This window comes from Stenella coeruleoalba (assembly GCF_951394435.1).
Source record: "Stenella coeruleoalba genome assembly, chromosome: 2".
In the NCBI taxonomy this organism is placed as follows: domain Eukaryota; kingdom Metazoa; phylum Chordata; class Mammalia; order Artiodactyla; family Delphinidae; genus Stenella; species Stenella coeruleoalba.
In genome coordinates, this window is record NC_137147.1 from 109,395,936 (window position 1) to 109,415,310 (window position 19,375).

The window sequence follows — 19,375 nt, forward strand, 5'->3', positions numbered from 1 at the left end:
AACGGTGCCCACGTGGGGTTAGGAGTGCGGCCGTGTGGGCTGTGGAGGGGGCCCCTGACCGAGACCCCCACCCAAGGGCTGGCGAGGACAGGAGGGTCGGAGGAGGGCGGGGCAGGAGCGGCAGCGAGCGCGCCGGGGCGGGCTCTTCGGGGCAGGCTCCGCCCCCAGGGGCGCGGGTTTAAAAGGAGGGAAGGCGCGCGTCAGGGGCCTGAGCCGTGGCTAAGTGCACCTGAACTGAGGCGCGGCCGGCACACAGCCATGACCCTGCGGGCGCGGGGCGCGGGGCGCTCGGCTGCTCGGAGGCCTTCTGCTCTTCGCTCTGCTCGCTGCCGGCGCCGCCCCGTTTAGCTGGGATCTCCCGGAGCCCCGCAGACGGGCCAGCAAGATCCGAGTGCACCCGCGGGGCAATCTCTGGGCCACCGGTAAGTCTTCGCGGTACGGGCAAGCGCCCCTCACCCTGCTCTGACCCCATTTTCCGTCTCTGGCCTCTCCTCAGCCATGGACACTAGTGTCCAGGCTAGAGGGGACCCTGGAACTCATCTAACAGATGGGGCACTTGAGACCCAGACCCAATGACGGTTAAATCACTCACCCAGCCAGTTTAAAGCAGAGCTGGGGCTGGATCCTAAATCTACCTGCCAGCCCGCCGTGCCCCTTCTCTTAGACAAGACTTTACTGAATCTTCTAACCTCTGGTGTGTCTTCTCTCTGCACCTCCACCTTCCAGACATCTCTTGTTCTCCACTTCCTTCTCTGCCGTTCCCGGCCCTCTTCTAAGCAGACAGCACAACTGGCAGAGTTTCTTCCTGGCCCTGGGGCATCCCACCCTCCTTCCAGCTGTGCCGTCCCCTCCACCCCATCTACCTGCTCAGGAAAAGCTGAGGTACAGGCTTTGCTACCACCCGCGGTCTTTGTAGCTCCTGGTGACGAGGAGGAGGAAGGTTGTGTATCTTCCTGCCATGAGAACTGAAAAGTGAGAGAGATGGGGAGCTTTCCCACTGGGATAGGATCCTTGCTCCCTGACTTCCTTGTGCCTCGGCACCTCCTTTCTAGGTCACTTCATGGGCAAGAAGAGTCTGGAGCCCCCAGCCCATCCCTATTGGGGACAGCTCCCCACATCTCCCTGAGGGACCAGAGACTGCAGCTGAGTCATGATCTGCTCAGGATCCTCCTGCAAAAGAAAGCTCTGGGCATGAGCCTCAGCGGCCCAGCCCCTCACACCCAGGTGAGCCAGGCCCGGGAGAGGCTCAGCCAGGGCTGCCCCTGGATCCAGCATTGGGCTTACGGTGTGAGTGCCCAGCCAGGGTGTGATAGGCCCACCCAAGAAAGTCAGCGATTCTAGGCTCTCCCTGTGATCTAGAGCTCAAACGGAGAGGATTCTGAAGAAAGAAAGCTGACCTTCCCAGCAAACCCCATGGAACAAAAAGTAAGGGAAGACGTTCCCCTCACCCATTGCCCAGTCTAAAGTCACAGCCTGGGATTATCCAGCAGGACCTTCCCCTACCTCCACCCCAGTCTACACAGACTTGCCCCACCCCAGCTGTCCACCTTTGCTGTGCCCTGTATGTGCCTGTTGGGACCCTGAGGCTCAGAGAAGGGATGAAAAGAGTTAGTCAGCAGCTAACACAGAGTCTAGACCTTGTTCACCTTGACCAGTGCTCTTCCCAGTCTCTCGTCTGCCTCAGTGACCAGTGGCAGGGTTTCTCAACGCCAGCACTTGATATTCTGGGCTGGACAATTCTCTGTTGTGGGAGTTGTCCTGTGCATTGTAGGACGCTTAGCTGTGTCCCTCGTCTCTATCCACTAGAGTATGGATAGATACTGTTAGGACAACCAAAAATGCCTCCAGACATTGCCAGAGGTCCTCTGGGGAGGGGACAGGGGAGGGAGCCAAAATCACCCTGGGTTGTAAACCACTGACCTATGGGGTTCAAGGCCCCAGAGTTGAAGCCAAGCCAGCTTTCATCTCCAGCCTGGCAGAGGGGCAACTCCTCCATTCTCTGTCCCTGGCGCTGTCCCCATCCCACACCACCTTCCCTGGTACTTCGTTGCTATGTGAAGAAGGCAGTGTAATGTGGTAGAATGGGGGCTCTGGTGACAGCATGCTGGGTTCATAAGCTAGCTACTTAGTAGCTGTGTGACCTTAGAAATGTCATTTAACCTCTCCAAGCCTCATCTTCTTCATCCATAAAATGGGAACAGTAGTGCCCCTCTCCTCTTAAATGAGACCATTTGTGTCACATGCTGAGCATGATGCCTAATGCATAGAAAGCACTTAGTAAACAGGAGCTGTTGCCAGTCTGTGAGCTTCCTGGCAGCACCAGTGGCTGACTTAACTTTGTGTCCCCCACCATGCCTAGCATATAATATGTACATCTTGAAAGAAGGGAGGGGCATTCCCTACAAAAGGTTCATCCCCAGCCCCATGGGGAACTAAGATCCCACATGCCGCGCAGTGTGGCCAAAAAAAAAAAAAGAACCACCAGCCTCTGGAGACCTCAGATGTAAGGGCCAGGTGCTCGGGCTGGCTGAGTCTGAAGGCAGACAATGTCCCCTCCAGGGCCACTGGTCTCGAAGGCCTGAAACATGAAGACCAACTAGAGAATCTCAGAGGAAGCAGTACTTAGCCCTAGTGGGTGGGACTTCAGAAGTGAGGTCTTGGGCAGAGCTGGAGGTGGGGGAGTAAAAACACTGTCCGGCCCAGGGCCAGGCATGGTACTTGGACTTTACTTCTATGATCTCCTTTGACTGTCATGACCACTCTGTGAGGTTGAGGCTGTTATTCTGAGAAAACCACTACCCTGACCCCTCCCAGGCCCTTCAGGGAGAAAGGCACTGGGGGCCTGCCCCTGCCTACCTCTGTGGATGCCTAGCACTTAGGAATGGCAGGATGCCCCTATCTTATCGTATAAGATATCCTAAATATTGCATGGACATACTTAAACGAAAAAAATTATTCGTTGTTTACCTAAAATTGGAATTTAACCGGGCGTCCTGTATTTTATCTGGCGTTTTCTTCTGATCTGCAAATACCCGGTCATAAAACCAGGGTGTATTTGGTCCCTCAGGCCCCGCCCGGAACTGACATCCTGGGAATCCCTGAATTTTCGTCTTGTTTCCAGGAGAGTTTATCCGGAGAATCCCGGACATAGCTAGCTAAGGGTACCGCAGGTCCGCGGCGGCGCTAAGGGACCTCTAAGGCCCCGCCCCCGCGTCAGACCAGGCCGCGCCCCACTCCTCGCGAGAGGGCCGCTCTTGCCCAGGAAGGTTCAGAGGCGGAAGTGGAGTACCGGAAGCGACAGTTGCCATGGAGCCCGCGGAGGACTGGCTGGTGGAATCCTTGCGCTTGTAAATCGTGTGGGCTTGGGACGTGGAATCCGGGTCTGGAGCTGGCTTGGGGGCGGACGGGCGCGGCATGGAGCACGCAGGAAACTCGCGGCATGTGGGGCGGGACCTGTACGGAGGACTCCGCCTGGGCCTCGACTCCCGCAGCTGGGAAATGGCACCTTCCTGTGTGCGCAAATTGTGTGAAGTACTAGTAGGGGCAGTGCTTGTGGAGGATAATAATAACATAAGTGACTATTTATTTTGCGCCAGGCTCTGGGTTAAACCTTAAACAAAGATTATCTCGATTCCTCACGTCAACCTTGGGAAGTCTGAGTACTCTAGGAGTTCCATTTTACAGATGAGGACGAGACTCAGGGAAACTGTGACTGGCCTGCCCCCAGTCACACAGGGGATGAAATGTGTAACAAGGCTTGATCCCAGTTCTGCCTGATTCCAGAGCCTGGGCCCCCAACTGCCGAACCATGCTAACATCTCAGGTTCTTTAACAGCTGTAAAGTGCAATGCATCGTGTGATGTTGTGTCCCTATCATGCAGGTACCAGGATTTCCATGCATTCGACCTCTCGGGAGCCACTCGAGTCCTTGAATGGATTGGTGACAAAGGTGATGTGCCCTGCCTGGCCCTGAAGAACCACTCCTCAAGCTGGAACTCAGGAGCTCAGCCCAGAGGGACCCAACCCCTCTTCTGGGAGCTTGAGGGCCTCTTGGTCACTTGTAGCAATTTCATGCCCCGTCAGCATTATATTTCTCTTATGAAGAAAGATCTAGATCTCTTCCATCCCTCAGTACAAGGCTGCATACCAATGGCAGAAGAGTTTGTCTTTGCTTTGGGAGATTTGGCAGAGTGTCTGGACCCAGCTGTGGTCCAGAATCTTTCTAGCACTTTGTCACAGCTTATTCTGCTTCTTTTTCCAGGAATCTTGGTTGCTGGCTATGAAAGCCTGAAAAAAAATGAGATTCTTCATCTGATATTACCTCTCAGACTTTCTGTAAGAGAAAACCAGGTAACTTGAAATATTTATGCTGAGTATATGTGTCTACTTCTACTCATTTATTAAATCTTTATGGAGCTCCTATTGTCTACTAAATATTGTCCTGGATACTAGAAAGAGAAAAACTGTAAGCCCTGGGCCTGCCCTTATAGTCTAATAAAGGGAGGCAAATGTGCACAGAGGTAGGTTGTACAGAAAATCCTGTGATTTACAGAGGGCTCCTAGAGCAAGAAGTCAATTATACTTTATCAAGAATAGATTTAGGGGGAATTCCCTGGTGGTCCAGTGGTTAAGACGTCACACTTCCACTGCAGGGGGCCCGGGTTCGATCCCTGGTCGGGGAACCAAGATCCCATAAGCCGTGCCACACGGCCGGAAAAAAAAAAAGTTTAGGGAGCAATTAGAGTATGAAGGGTGGTTGAAACCTTAGAATGGTTAAGATCACCTAGGATGAATGTGTAGTATATAAAGAATAAGAGGAGAAGATGGCTAAAGACAGAACATCAGGGAGAACACTTAAGAAATGGGTAGAAAGGGGCTTCCCTGGTGGTGCAGTGGTTGAGAGTCCGCCTGCCAATGCAGGGGACACGGGTTCGTGCCCCGATCCGGGAAGATCCCACATGCCGCGGAGCGGCTGGGCCTGTGAGCCATGGCCGCTGAGCCTGCGTGTCCGGAGCCTGTGTTCCGCAACGGGAGAGGCCACAACAGGGAGAGGCCACAACAGGGAGAGGCCACAACAGGGAGAGGCCTGCGTACTGCAAAAAAAAAAAAACAAAAAAAACAAAAAAAAAAAGAAATGGATGGGTGGAGGAAGATGATGAAGCCACAAGGAGTACTGAGAATGAATAGTCTTTGAAGTAGGAGGAGTCTCAGAAAAGGCCAGTGATCCAGAAGCCAAGAGATAAGAATGTGTCACGAAGAGTTGATAGCTGCCTAATGTTACTATAAAATCACTCAGGCTCATTGGCTAGATCAGTCCTGCCTTTATTGCCCTTGGGTAAATTTCCTTCCTAATGTTCTTGATCTTCCTCATCCCTACCCCTCAAGCTGAGTCAGGAGCTCACCAAAATTGAGCCTTGATGAGAGACCTGATTTACCTCCTGCCTCACCCCTGGCTTTCCCTCTGTTCTCTTGTGGCCACCTCCTCTTCCCCTGCCTCTGGTTCCTCACGTGGAGATAGTAGAGTCTAGTGGCTAAGAGCATGGCCTTCGGTTAGACAGACTTGGGTTCAGATGTATAACATAACCCCTGTGACCTTAGAAAAGTTGCTTAAGCTCCCTATGCCTTGGCTTTGTCATTTTAGAACAGGGATAATTATACTGCCCAGGTCATATAAACAGGGTGGCTGACACAGTGAGCACTGGATAATTGGCAGTTGTATTTTTTTAATTAATTATTTTATTTATTTTATTTATTTATTTGGCCGCATTGGGTCTGTGGTGCTGCACAGGCTTTCTCTAGTTGTGGTGAGCGGGGGCTACTCTTCGTTGCTGCTTGTGGGCTTCTCATTGCGGTGGCTTCTCTTGTTGCGGAGCACGGGCTCTAGAATGCGGGCTTCAGTAGTTGTGGCACGCAGGCTCAGTAGTTGTGGCTCGCAGGCTCTAGAGCACAGGCTCAGTAGTTGTGGTGCACAGGCTTAGTTGCTCCGCAGCATGTGCAATCTTCCCGGACCAGGGCTCGAACCCATGTCCCCTACATTGGCAGGCGGATTCTTAACCACTAGCAGGTGGATTCTTAACCACTGAACCACCAAGGACGTCCTGGCAGTTGTATTTTTATTGCTGGAAGAACCCACCTAACTTCCAGTGCGAGGTGTGGGGAGGAATGGGGCTGTGTTAGTTGGCTGATACATTCCACCTTTCTCTGTTAAGCCTCTGTGACTCCTCTAAGAAGGCTTGGAATGTAACACTTGTGCTGTGGTGAAAGGTTAGAAGAAAGGTTTTGGATGTGCAGGAAAGAAAGGAAGCTATCTGTGTGAGCAGCTGAGACCAATATTTGCAAATAACAGCACCCTGAGGCCCTGCCCAGAGAAGCATCATTGCCACCTGAGCGGCTTCCATGGCTTCCTGCCAGGCTGGGATATGGCTCCTTACTTAGAACTTGTCTGAAACGTTCCTTTGGAGAGCGGTCCCCTATCTGACTGGCCACCCCTTTGTATTTTAGGGCTTATTCCCTGAAAGAGATTTCAAGGTACGCCATGGAGGATTTTCAGACAGGTCTGTCTTTGATCTGAAGTATGTGCCAGACACCAGGTATGGTCAGCTCTGTTACCCAGACCTTCCATTCAGGATGGAGTGGCTGGAACTTTAGGGGTATCCTGTATCTTTATCACCACCCCTCCCCATCCCACCTCAGCACAGGGGCACATGGGAGGGCATGTGCACACACAGATCTGGAATACAAAGAAACCAGTGCTCGGTGGCTTTACGGTCCCTCACAGACCTCTTGACTATGGTAACCCACAGATTGCTGGCGTTGCTCTAGGGAATAGATATAAAGTAGAAGGGATGCTCTTAGCTTCTCAGAGAGCTGGTGGTGGGTAGTTGGGGCTAATAGCTCAGTTGGCAGAGGCCAGAGCCTCTGGGTGAGGCTTCTGTGTTCAGGCTCCCTGCTGGGTCCTCTAGCACACTTCATGCCACGTGGAAGCCAGGGCTCAGTCCCACGACTCTGTGAGCTGTGGACCTGTCCCTAAAGGGGAACAAGCCTGCTCCTCCTCTGTTAAATGAGGGTGACTGATCTTGATGCCCCCTCCCTGCGTAAGCTCTCCTGATACAGGGAGTGTAGGAATCCCAAGCTGAGTGGGCTGGAGAGGGAGAGGCTGAGGGCCGTATGGGTGAGCTCCCCACTGTCTGGGCTGAGATTTCTTATCCATCCTGAATAGGTTGCTGGTGACCAGTGGCCTTCCCGGTTGTTACCTGCAGGTGTGGCAGGTTGCAGAGGACAGCGGTAAGTGACTTTGACTCGGCGGGGTTGGGTTTGTAGGAAAGCCTGTTATTCTCACACCCCCAATCCCTAATCTGAGCCAGTTAAGAAACAGACTCAGAGCCAGTGGGAATTAAAATGCAGTATCTACTGGGACTTCCCTGGCTGTCCAGTGGTTAAGACTCTGTGCTTCCACTGCAGGGGGCACGGGTTCAGTCCCTGGTCGGGGAGCTAAGATCCCACATGCCACATGGTGTGGCCAAAAAAATTTTTTTTAAATGCAGTATCTACTTTAATGCAGCAAAGGTGAATTAGCAGCCACAGCAGTGCACACAAGCCCCAGGTGGAGCTTCCTATAGCTTGCTTCAGGAATTGAGTTTACCAGCCCAGCCAGAGGCAGAGCACCTGGTGAAGTTCGGGCCCCTCCCACCCCAGGCAGGGGCAGAGCAAAGGCAGCAGGGAGGTCACCTCTCAACTGCAGGCATGCTGCTCTCAGGGAGGGAAAACAGTGAGTGAGCACAAGGCTGGGCTGACCAGTCTCTCACTCAGAGACATAGCTCTGCTGCCCAACAGGAACAGGAAAGTTGGGAAAGGCGCAGGAAGCGTTAGTCCTGTTCCTCTGGGAGTCGGGGGAGTTCCCTCATAGTATCCCCTCCAGCAGGAGGTTTGCGGTTCCCCTGTCAGGCAGGCACCGAAGCCTGCAGCCCTGATCCAGCCCCTGCCATCCCTCCTTGGGTTAGAGCATTGCTGACCAGCATGGAAGCAGGCCTCAGAGGCAAAGGCAGCCGCTCTTGGAACTGCCCCTTGGCTTGTGTGGTCCTCTGCCTCACTTGGATGCTTCCCAGAAACCGGTAGCAGCTGTTGGCTTCTCCCCAAGCTTCACTGCTGCAGGAATGTGGTTCTGGTCCTCATTTGGTTTTTGAGGTCACTGACCCTGTGGACTTTCCTTTGTTGTTTCTTCCTTGTCACTTGTCTTATGCTGTAGCTTCCAGGTGTGTGTATATACTTATTTGTAGTTATGATTGTTTATTTTTTCATAATTTTATTGAAAGTCACCCATTTTAAGTATACAGTTCAGTGATTTTTTTCTTTTTAGTAAATTTAACAAGTTGTGCAACTATAATCACTTTTAGGATATTTTCATGACCCCAGTAAGATCCATCATGCCAATTACGATTACCCCCCATGCGCACACCCTGCCCCAGGCGACCACTAATCTGCTTTCTGTCTCTATGATAGATTTGCCTTTTCTGGATATTTCATATCAATGGAATCATACAACATGTGGTCTCTTGTATCTGGCTTCGTTCACTGAGCATAGTACTTTTGAGGTCCACCCTGTCATACAATGTCATAACGTGTATCAGCAGTTTGTTCCTTTCTGTGGCTGAACAGTATTCCATTTATGGATGTATCACATTTGTCTATCTGTTCACCAGTTGATGGATCTGATTTTTGGTTATTAGGAATGATGCTGCTAAGAACATTCATGTACAAGTCTCTGTGGACCTATGTCTTCATATGTCTTGGATAGACATTAGGAATAAAATTGCTGGATCATGTGGTAAACTTATGTTTGATTTTTTTAAAATTTTTTTTTTGTTTGTTTGATTTTTTAAGAAACTCCCAAACTCTTTTCCAGAATGGCTTCATCATTTACATTCCCACCAGCAGTGTATGAGGGTTCCTGCTTCTCCGTGTCCTCACCAACATTTGTTATTATCTGTCTTTTTTTTTTTTTTTTTTTTTGTGGTATGCGGGCCTCTCACTGTTGTGGCCTCTCCCGTTGCGGAGCACAGGCTCCAGACGCGCAGGCCCAGCAGCCATGGCTCACGGGCCCAGCCTCTCCGCGGCACGTGGGATCTTCCCGGACCGGGGCACGAACCCGTGTCCCCTGCATGGGCAGGCAGACTCCCAACCACTGCGCCACCAGGGAGGCCCTATCTGTCTTTTTTATTAAAGCAGTCCTAATGGATGTGAAATTGTATATCATGTGGCTTTCATTTGCAATTCCTTAATGACTAATAATGTTGAGCATCTTTTTATATGCTTATTAGCCATTCATGTATCTTTGGTAAAATGCCTATTCAAATCTTCCTAAGGGTGTTTTGTTGTTATTTTTTTCCCCCTTAGCAGGCTGAGATAACATGCTGTCACAGGGCCTTTGATATGCCAGTTTCACTGTACATTTTAATAGATACTTGTTCGGATTAATTAACAATCTATAAGATGTAACAGTAATATTAATGAGTGTATATTATATTCCAGTCACTGTACTAATCACCTTCCATGTGTGATCTCATTAAATTCTCATAAGTCTGAGAACAAACTCTTTCCCAGAGAGGCTAACTTGTTCAGAGTCACAAAGATGGTTGCAGAACCAAGACTTAAATGTAGTCTGACTTCAAAGTCTGCTTATAACTCTGCCTGGTGGTAACTATAGTTAGATAATAATAATTGATCTCAGTATAGTATGTAGGGGCTCTGAAAAAAAGGTCATAGGGTATTTACTGACTGGCAACATAGTCTGTGCCACCATTTTGCTTAGATCTGGTTCCTGGAAGTAAGATCTACTTATGAAAGGCCACATAATAATAATAATAATTATAACAGTAATATAATATAACAGTAATAATAATTATTATTATAATAATTATAATTATAATATATATAATTATAATATATATTGTATAATATATAATGTATAATATATAATATATATTATATATATAATATATAATATATTATAATTATAATTATTATTATTATTATTATTACTGTTATTTGTAGCAGTAGCTAACATTTCATCATTTAGTTGTTATTCATTGTGTGCTTCCGGTGTGTCAAGCATTGGGCAAGGTTCTGGGGATATAACAGCAAGCACTCACATAGATGTTCCTTGCTTTCTTGGTGCTTATATTTTATGAAATATTTTGCCCAGTTTTTGATTGGCTGTTTTGTCTTTATTGACTTGTGAGAGTTCTTTGTACATTCTAGATACATGTTATTTGTCAGATATATGTTTTGCTAATATTTTCTCCCTGTCTTTTCATTTTCTTAATAGTGTCCTTTGAAGCATAAAAGTTTTAAATTTTGATGAGGTCCGTTTTAATAATAAAACAGTGTTATATCTAAGAAATCTTTACTTAATCCATAGATTTTCCCCAGTGTTTTTCCCAAAAGTTTTATTGTTTTAGCTCCAACATTTAAGTCTGTGATCTCTTTAGAGTTAACTTTTGTGTATGGTAGGTATGAGGGAGGGGTCTAAGTTCATCTTTTTGCGTATGAATGTCTGGTTGTCCCAGCACCATTTGTCAAAAAGCCTGGCCTTTCTCCACTGACCTGCCTTGGTGCCTTTGGTGAAAATCAGTTGATTGTGAATATAAGGATTTATTTCTGGACTCTCCGTTCGGTTCCAGTGATCTCTATGTCTATCCTTATGTCAGTAACTTATAGTTGTTTTTTATCTTTCCCTAAAAATAGGCTGCGTGGGGCAGCAATGGTTTAAAGATGAGGGGGGCGCCTTGGAGCTCTTTTGTCCTGACGGTGCCTGGGGTACCAGATGCCGTATAGAACCTGTAGCCCCAGGTCCAGGAGAGGTAGGCCCAAGGAGACTTGCTCTGACACTCATACGAGAGTAGGAAATCAGATAGTTACCTTCCCCTGGATATTAGTGCAGAATATTCCAGAATCTGGGGAAGGCTGGCCAGCTGTTTTCCTAGACGCCTAAAAATGTAGCATTATCTTGGTGAATTTTCCAAGGTCCAGGTTTGACCCACAGCTTTGGTATCTCAGAAACCTGATTCTGTCAGCACACCCAGAACAAATCTAATCTGTTATTAGGGGCAGACACGCTCACCAGACTCACAGGACTGCTGTATAAACCAGAACGCAGATTTATTAGTTTATAATGAAAAAATAAGTGTCCCTAAAAGTGGAATATTCCAGATCCTTATTCTTTTCCTATAGAAGACCTAACCTAGTCAAAGCCTGCATGGTAAACATAACCATAACAAGAGGAATCAGCTCCGAGGCTTCCAAATGGTGTTTTCATAAGCTCTCTTAGGCAGAGGGTATAGAACTTGTGAAGGCTTGGCTCTCCAGGCCCCTGGAGGGAGGGCCTGTGGCCTCTCCTCTCAGCTCTGGGGCTGAGGAGTCCACTGAGAAGGTCTTTAGGTGGAGACATACCTAACAGCCTCAGCTGAATGTCTCCCGCAGCCTCTACTTTGAAGTTAACTTCAGTCTGGAGTGGCTCTCTCTGCCGTGGACGGGCCCCAGCATTTTCTTTGCCGTTGTGGCAGAACAGCCCCCTCTCATGGGCACCACTTTTCCTTTAGACGTGGTAATACGTTAGCTCAGTACTGCAGGTGTGGAGCCATTCTGACTCCTTAAGGAGTGTGCCCACTGCAGCTCCGACCTGTTCTGTTGGTTTAATCTTCAGACAGCCTTCTTTCTTTTATTGCCCAGTTCTTGGAGGTGCCTCACTGCATCTTTTGCTTTGATTTTGTAGTAGTTTTTCTTTTCATTTGGCTAGTTGGTGTGGATTTCCTAAAGGGGGCATTTTAACACTGACAAGAGAGGGGATGAGGAGGAACCTGCATTGCTTTCCTGTTGTAACTACGGAGCACAACTCTCCAGTCAGGAGCTCTGAAGCCTTTGTTTTCTACGGCATCTTTGAAATAGATCTTTGCAGGCTGTCCCTTGACCTCCTCCTTCCCCGCCGTCAGGGGACAAATCACACCTGAGAACCAGCCCTGGCTCAGAGCAGCAGGTCCTGGGGAATCTGTTCCAGGCTCCTAAGTCTTTGGAAAGGGAAAAGGGAGCCGCTTAAGTGGGGCCCGGGGGAGTGAGGCAAGCTGTGCTGGGCTGGTTTGAATCGCAGCCTCACTGGCACTCCCCGGAGACACACGGTCCTGAGGCTCAGCTGTTGTGTCTGCTCCGACCTCCGCAGCTCCTAGGGTAGAGCAGTTATGTTCAGCAAGTCTAGACAAAGTGCACTGAGAGTCTGTGGTTTGAGGACCCAAGGGGCCTCTGCATGCTAGCCCAGCCTGGCCACACCTTCTGTGACTCCTTGTATGTGAACTGTCTCCAGGGAACTGACTGCCACGTGCTCGCTTGATAAGCCGCGTTAGTGTTCCTTCTCTCATCCATCCCTTCCTCATCCTCTTACCTATCCTCTAGAATTTAAAAATACATAGATCTCCATTTTCTTCAGAGAATGTGAAACCAAACAGTGAGCTCCCTCTTGGAGCAAGAAAATATAAAATGGAAAATATGCATCTCCCTTTAAGTAGTTTGTACAGCAAACTACTTGTTCTGAACTATGTTATAAATGGAGAATGCAGAGATGGGAACCTGTCTGCTGTCGAAGCAGACTGAGGTGAACAAAGCTAAAATTTGATTTAACCTGAGGGCAAGTATGTCTTTTTAACGTTCAGTGTAAAAAAGATGTGGACTTTCTTGCCCTGTTTATGTTTGAAGACAAAGACATCTGTGTTATAACCTTGACCTGTTAGGATTCGGCCAATTGCTTGAGGTCATGGGACATGTTTTTGAAGAAATAATATTACTTCATGAACTCCGTTCCTGTTATTTCCAGTTAAGGGGTAAATAACATCATCGGCGTGTGCTCTCCTTTTCTCTTCCTTTATTTGTTCTCTGCAAAACTATAAAAAGCCAGAACTGCTGGGGAGGTTTTGAGATGGCTGCTATGATTCATTATCTCCCATTTGCAAAACAGTTCATAAGGCAAATTACAGAGAAACTACAGTGCTTCTGACAGTTACCAAAAAGTAAACACAACGCACAGTGATGATGTCTCCACATCCTCTCTCACCAGCCGTGAGGCCCTGTCTCCCCTGACCTTCTGGCAGGCCTTCACCATGGAATGTTTCAAACCTGCATTAACATTCTGGACTTCAGCCACTTCCATCTTCCCCCAGATGTCATTAAGGCTGTCAGCACCATTGATGTGCACGAGAAGGAGGGGCGTCTCTGGCCCAGGATGGCCATCTTCTCGTCGGCAGCGCCCGGAGTCCTCCACGGGGCCAGGCTCAGCAGTCTGAAGGTGGTGGATCTGGAATCACAGAAGACCACCTACAGCTCAGGTACCGCAGCCCCTTGCCGGCTCCTACCAGCCCCACCCAGCCACGCTGGAAACCGAATCCAACCCTGTGTGCCAGCTGCTGGGGAAACGAGATGAGTGAGAGGCAGGGCCAGGCCTCGGGGGCCCCTGTTCTGGGGCTGGGGAAGGCAGTCCCGGGACCGGCACCCAACCAGCCAGGCGGACCGTGTGAGATGAGAAGGCGGCAGGATGTGGTTCACTCGGCGGGGGGCTGGTGGGGAGCTGCCCAGAGGAAGGGGCTTGGACCAGCCAACGGCGCCAAACCACTGGACCCATTTGACTGCAGCCACTTTTCTCCTCTCGCCCCACCGTCCAGGTGTCAGTGACGACGAGCTGCTGAGTAGCCTGCAGGTCCTGGACGCAGACACCTTTGCCTTCTGCTGCACCTCGGGCCGCCTGGGGCTTGTCGACACCCGCCAGAAGTGGACCCCGTCAGAGAACCTCAGGCCCGGCTCTGGGTCCGCTGGAGGGAGGTGGTGTGCAGAAGCTGGGGGCCGGGGCCCTGGGCCCAGCATTGCCAGCCTTGGCTCGGACGGGCAGCTCTGTCTTCTTGACCCCCGGGATCTCTGCCAGCCGGTGAGCTTGGTCCAGTGCCCAGTGTCCATGCCTAGCCCTGACCCAGAGCTGCTGCGAGTGACTTGGGCTCCAGGCCTGGACAACTGCTTGGCCATTTCAGGTACGCTGAGAGGATTTTGTGTCTGTCACTTGATCTCTCTCTTCCGGGGACTCTTGGGTGCTCAGGAAGGAGCCCGTAGTCCTGTAGTAAATCTGGCCCCAGAAGTTAAGGTTGCTCACAGAAAAGCTCCATATTAGCTCTCCAGGTTCTTTAGTGGTGGCCCTTCCACATCCTGGCTACCAGACTTCCCCACGCTGGTAGCAGGCCTTTCCTGTCGCAGCAGGAATTCAGTTCTGAGGTTGGTGGAGAGGCTGCGGATGGTAAGACACTAGGACAGCCACGGGCTGCACCAGGGAGAGGCGATAGGGTCTCAGCGGTGCCGCTCAGTCTACTCGCTTTTAGAACTACAGCAAGCTAGCTAGGTCAGCAGGCTCCTGGGTCTGGCCCGGCAGTATCTAGTTGAATGAGGGTGTGTAATGAGGTATCTGAAAGCCGATGGAAGGATCTTCTGTCGGGGGGAGAGGTTGAAAGAATAGCTGAGAGAGCAGGAGAGGGTCATTGGTCACGGCAGGATCCAGAAAGAGCAGAAGAGCAGAACCAGGCTTGGGTAGTTCTCTCTAAAGGCTTCTCTTTCCCCCATCAAGTAGGAGACAAGGCCCTCTGCTGAGAGGGACTCACATGTGGAGGGATTAGAATTGGGGGCAAGTGGAAGAGGTTTGAAAAGTCTCTAAAGCCTCCGTTTCTTGGGGAAAATAATAGTACCTACTTCATACAGTTGTGAGGGTTAAAAGAGAGAGTGCAAGATTAGCCTTGGGCCTGGCACGTGATAGATGGACAACAGATGCTTATTGTTATAGCTCCTTGGAGTCATCAGCTGCTGACATTGACGGCAGATGTTACGTGCCCTTCAGTTGGCCTTTAATTTTATTTATTTATTTTTTTGGCTGCACTGCGCAGCTTGTGGGATCTTAGTTCCCCGACCGGGGATAGAACCCGTGCCCTCAGCAGTGAAAGCGCAGAGTCCAAACCACTGGACCGCCAAGGAATTCCCTCAGTTGGCCTTTAAGTATCTTGTGGCTATTTGATTCATCATCCTCTAGCCTGTTTTGGTTCCGTAGAGCATTCAGAGATTCAGCGTCAATGCTCGCTTTTCTTGTTCTTCCTCAGGTTTTGATGGGACGGTCCAGGTCTATGACGTCACGTCTTGGGGTGGAATGGGGCGCCAAGTAGAACCTCTCTTCACTCACAAAGGTCACATCTTCCTAGACGGCAATGGGATGGACACTGCTCCACTGGTCACCACCCACACCTGGCACCCCTGCAAACCGAGGACTTTGTTGTCCGCAGCAAGTGATGCCTCTCTGCACGTATGGGACTGGGTGGACCTCCATGCTGCCCGCTGACTCCAGCATCTTTCCGCCCAGGCCCTAGGAAGCTGCTGTGTAGCAAGGATATTGATTCAAGATTCAAGTGACCACAGAGCCCTGTTACCAGCTGAGTGGCTGTGGGCAAGTTAACCAGCCCCTCAGTCCCAGTTTCTTTATTTGTAGAATGAGACTGGTAATAACTACCTGGTAGGACTGTTGGGAAAGTTAGAAGTAACATATTTAAAACTAACTGGTAAGGGGACTTCCCTGGTGGCACAGTGGTTAAGACTCCACGCTCCCAATGCAGGGGGCCCGGGTTCAATCCCTGGTCAGGGAACTAGATTCCACATGCATGCTGCAACTAAGAGTTCGCATGCCACAACTAAGGAGCCTGCCTGCCGCAACTAAGGAGCCCATGTGCTGCAACTAAGGCTCCTGCGAGCCACAACTAAGGAGCCCACCTGCTGCAACTAAGACCCAGCACAACCAAATAAATAATAAAAAATAATAATAATAACTGGTAGGATTCATGGCACAATAAAGATTTCGTAGCTACTCTTAGATCTGGGAGCCCCATTTCCCCCAAGTGTAAAATGGCAGCGTTTTACCCCTGTCTGCATTCACAACATCATGGAATCTGAAGAGCCAACGAATGTAAACAGGTTCTGTGAACTTTTCTACAGAAGTGAAAATGTATAGTGACAGATAATCATGAAAAAAGTCAACCCCAGTAGCAATTAAGGAAATAGCAATTAAAATAAGGTTATGCCATTTTTATCTACTAAATTGCCAAATTTTAAAACATTTTTGCCTTGAACAGCTGTTAGAGGTTACATGGTACACAATTCAGAAGGTACAGAGGAGCATCTTAGTTCTTTGGGGGCAGCTGTTTTTAAAGGTGGTAACAGCCAGGGTGGGGAGCTAGGCATTCTCATCAGTACCACCTGCAGCTGGCATTCAGGCAGAGACTGGCCACCCTCCTCTTGGGCGGTTCTCACTGGAAAACGGCCTTCACCAGGGTAATGCTTTCCAACCCCTGCCCCCCAGGGGAGTAGGCCCAAAGGATATTTCTTTTTGGTGGCCCGTAGCAAATATGAAAGTGTACCTGCATGTGATTCCTCAATTTCAGCAATTTTCCAGCAATTCCAGCAATTTTCCTGTTGAAATTATGTGATTACTAGTCAGTTTGGGCTCTGATTTTTTTTTAAAGTAGCTTTATTGAGACATAATTCACATACCATACAATTCAACCATTTAAAATGTACAATTTAATGGGTTTTGGTATACTACTTTATTAGTTTTTAAAGATTATGGTAAAATATATCTAACAATTTGCCATTTTCCCCATTTTTAAGTGTACAACTCAGTGGCATTAATTACATTCACAATGTTGCATGACCAGCACCACTATTTGTTTCCAAAACTTTTCATCACCCCAAACAAACTGACTATTGTGGGCTCTGGTTTTTGGCTCTCAGCTGGGCTCCTATAACAAAATGCCACAGACTGGGGTCTAAAACAACAGAGATTTCCTTCTCACAGTTCTGGAGGCTGGGAAGTCCAATATCAAGGTGCGGGCTAGGTGGGTTTCATCCTGAGGCCTCTTCTCTTAGCTTGTAGGTGGCCACCATCTTGCTGTGTGCTCACATGACCTCTTCTCTGTGCTCCTGCAGAGAAAGCCCTGGTCTCTTCTTATGACACCAGTCCTTTCAGATTAGAGCCTCACCCTTATGACATCACTTAACCTTAATTACCTCTTAAAAGCTCTATCTCCAAATACAGTTACATTGGGGGTTATGGGGGTGGGAGGGGGTATAATTTGACCCATAGCATTTAGGAATTATTTTGAAGTAAGAAAAACCTAATAATTTTTCCAATGAAATGATTTTTTTAATTAATTTAACAAATGTAATGAATGAGCATTACATTTTTTTTTTTTTTTTTTTTTCTGTATGCGGGCCTCTCACTGTTGTGGCCTCTCCCATTGCGGAGCACAGGCTCCGGACGCACAGGCTCAGCAGCCATGGCTCACGGGCCCAGCCGCTCCGCGGCATGTGGGATCTTCCCGGACTGGGGCACGAACCCGTGTTTCCTGCATCGGCAGGCGGACTCTCAACCACTGCGCCACCAGGGAAGCCCGAGCATTACATTTTGGAGAGATGTAATTAAACAATTTCAGACTCAAGATGTGATCCTTCTTACCATCGTCTGGAGTCTTCTTTCTAATCCTTTTCTTCCCCTCCATTGCCCCATGAGAACTGATTCTATAGATTCATTTCCAGAAAAAGGTAATTTCTTCTTTGCTGTGCGCCATTTCGGCTTAAGCTTAACAGGAACGCTCTGCTTTCAGATAGAAGAGGAAACCTATATGACAAATCAGGGATTTTTTTTTTTTCAAGAGAGTTGGATTACCAGCATAGCACTGGCTAAACTATATTATTTCACCAAGTAAAAGAGATGAATAATTTAGAAAATAGTAGAATTGATACATGAATTGAAAAGCTGCTTTTCTAGGGACTTCGCTGGTGGCGCAGTGGTTAAGAATCCGCCTGCTGATGCAGGGAATGCCCTAGTCCGGGAAGATCCCACATTGAAGCAACTAAGCCCATGAGCCACAACTACTGAAGCCCACGTTCTAGAGCCGGTGCTCTGCAACAAGAGAAGCCACCGCAATGAGAAGCCCACAAGCAGCAACGAAGAGTAGCCCCCGCTCACCACAACTAGAGAAAGCCCATGGGCAGCAACGAAGACCCAACGCAGCCAAATTAAAAAAAAAAAAAAAAAAAAAAACTTTAAAAGAAGAAAAGCTACTTTTCTGAAAAATACTGATACATCAGTCAGTCATGGTCCAGCCAGGAAGACTGAATCCACACCAGATAATTCAGTGGAGGGAATTTCATTATGTGGAATCTGAAAGAGGATGCAAGGGAAGGTGAGGCCCTAAAGGAGGTGGTGGGTGTGTTGCCCAGAGCCCAGGAATGGGGCCTCCCAGTGGGAACTGAGCACAGTGATCTTGCCGGGCTGTGGCTGGGGCAGTGGCAGGATCTGAGACTGCAAACAGCTAGACTACAGGAAGTACAGAGAACGAAGTCCCCAGGCTTCTCTCCTTCCACCCTCCAACATGGACCAAACCTGGCAGGAGCTTGTCAGCAAGGGAGCCTGGGAAATGCAGCAAGCAGGGTACGGGGCCAGGATGGATCTGAGGACAAACAGGCAAATGACTGGCACCACAGCCAAACCTCCTCAAGCAAGAAAAAGGAATAAAATGAATAAAGAAAATAGAACAAGGATATCACAACAGATCTAGAGAACAAGAATTATAAGAGAATATAGTGTGCACAATATTAATTTGAAAATCTCAAACAGTTAATTTTCTTGAAAATATACATTGATTTTTATAAATTTCTTTTTTTAGTAGAGAATCTGAATTATCCAATAAGAAAGAAAAAACTACTCAAGGAATAACACCAAAAAGAATATGGGGAGGGGGGACAATTTTGTAAATAATTTTTTTTCAAACTTTTAAAGAACAGAAAATTCCCATGCTATAGAGACTATTTCACATAAAAAAATCTAAAAACTCATTTTATGAAGGTACTGTAATCCTAATAACAAAACTTGGCCAAGAAACTGTGCTCAAACACAACACCACACTCTCTTAAGCTCAGGTTTTCACACTAGACAGTGGCCTCAACACTATACTCCACAACGGTCCTTTTATAACCAATATTTTTTTTTTCAATGGGGAGAAATGTACTCATTTTAATGGAATTCCAAAAGATAGTATAATTTTAAATAGAATAGCCTAACAGGCATAGGTTATTAGAAACAGACACAAGCTACAAAAAGACTAAAAAGAAAGGATACACAAATAGCTTTTAATGTATTGGAAATAAATGGCTTCCTTCTGGATTTTTTTTTATTATTACAAACCAGGAACATTTTTATTGTTTATTCCCCGTAGACAAACTATATTAAGATTTTGGTGAAAACACTTTTTTTTAAACA

At 48.2% G+C, this 19,375-nt stretch overlaps 2 protein-coding genes across 3 annotated transcripts; both read left to right on the forward strand.

Moving 5' to 3' along the window:
- Positions 1-265: 265 nt before the first annotated feature.
- Positions 266-3,151, forward strand: NMB (neuromedin B; the record flags this gene model as incomplete). The annotated part of the gene is given in 4 exon segments (XM_079913598.1): positions 266-422; positions 1,053-1,082; positions 1,085-1,224; positions 3,068-3,151. Coding segments are annotated over 4 exon segments (411 nt in total), but the record flags the coding sequence as incomplete, so codon positions are not given.
- Positions 2,912-17,139, forward strand: WDR73 (WD repeat domain 73; the record flags this gene model as incomplete). Of its 2 annotated transcripts, XM_079913512.1 has the most annotated exons (8): positions 3,307-3,347; positions 3,882-3,949; positions 4,262-4,350; positions 6,502-6,590; positions 7,220-7,284; positions 13,203-13,367; positions 13,701-14,060; positions 15,168-17,139. In XM_079913512.1, the coding sequence occupies 8 exons, from the start codon at positions 3,307-3,309 to the stop codon at positions 15,401-15,403; spliced, it is 1,113 nt and encodes a 370-aa protein (XP_079769638.1). In that variant the 3' UTR covers positions 15,404-17,139. The 2 variants fall into 2 exon arrangements, with proteins under 2 accessions (XP_079769637.1, XP_079769638.1); XM_079913511.1 differs by having other exon boundaries at positions 2,912-4,350.
- Between the last annotated feature and the right edge of the window lie 2,236 nt (positions 17,140-19,375).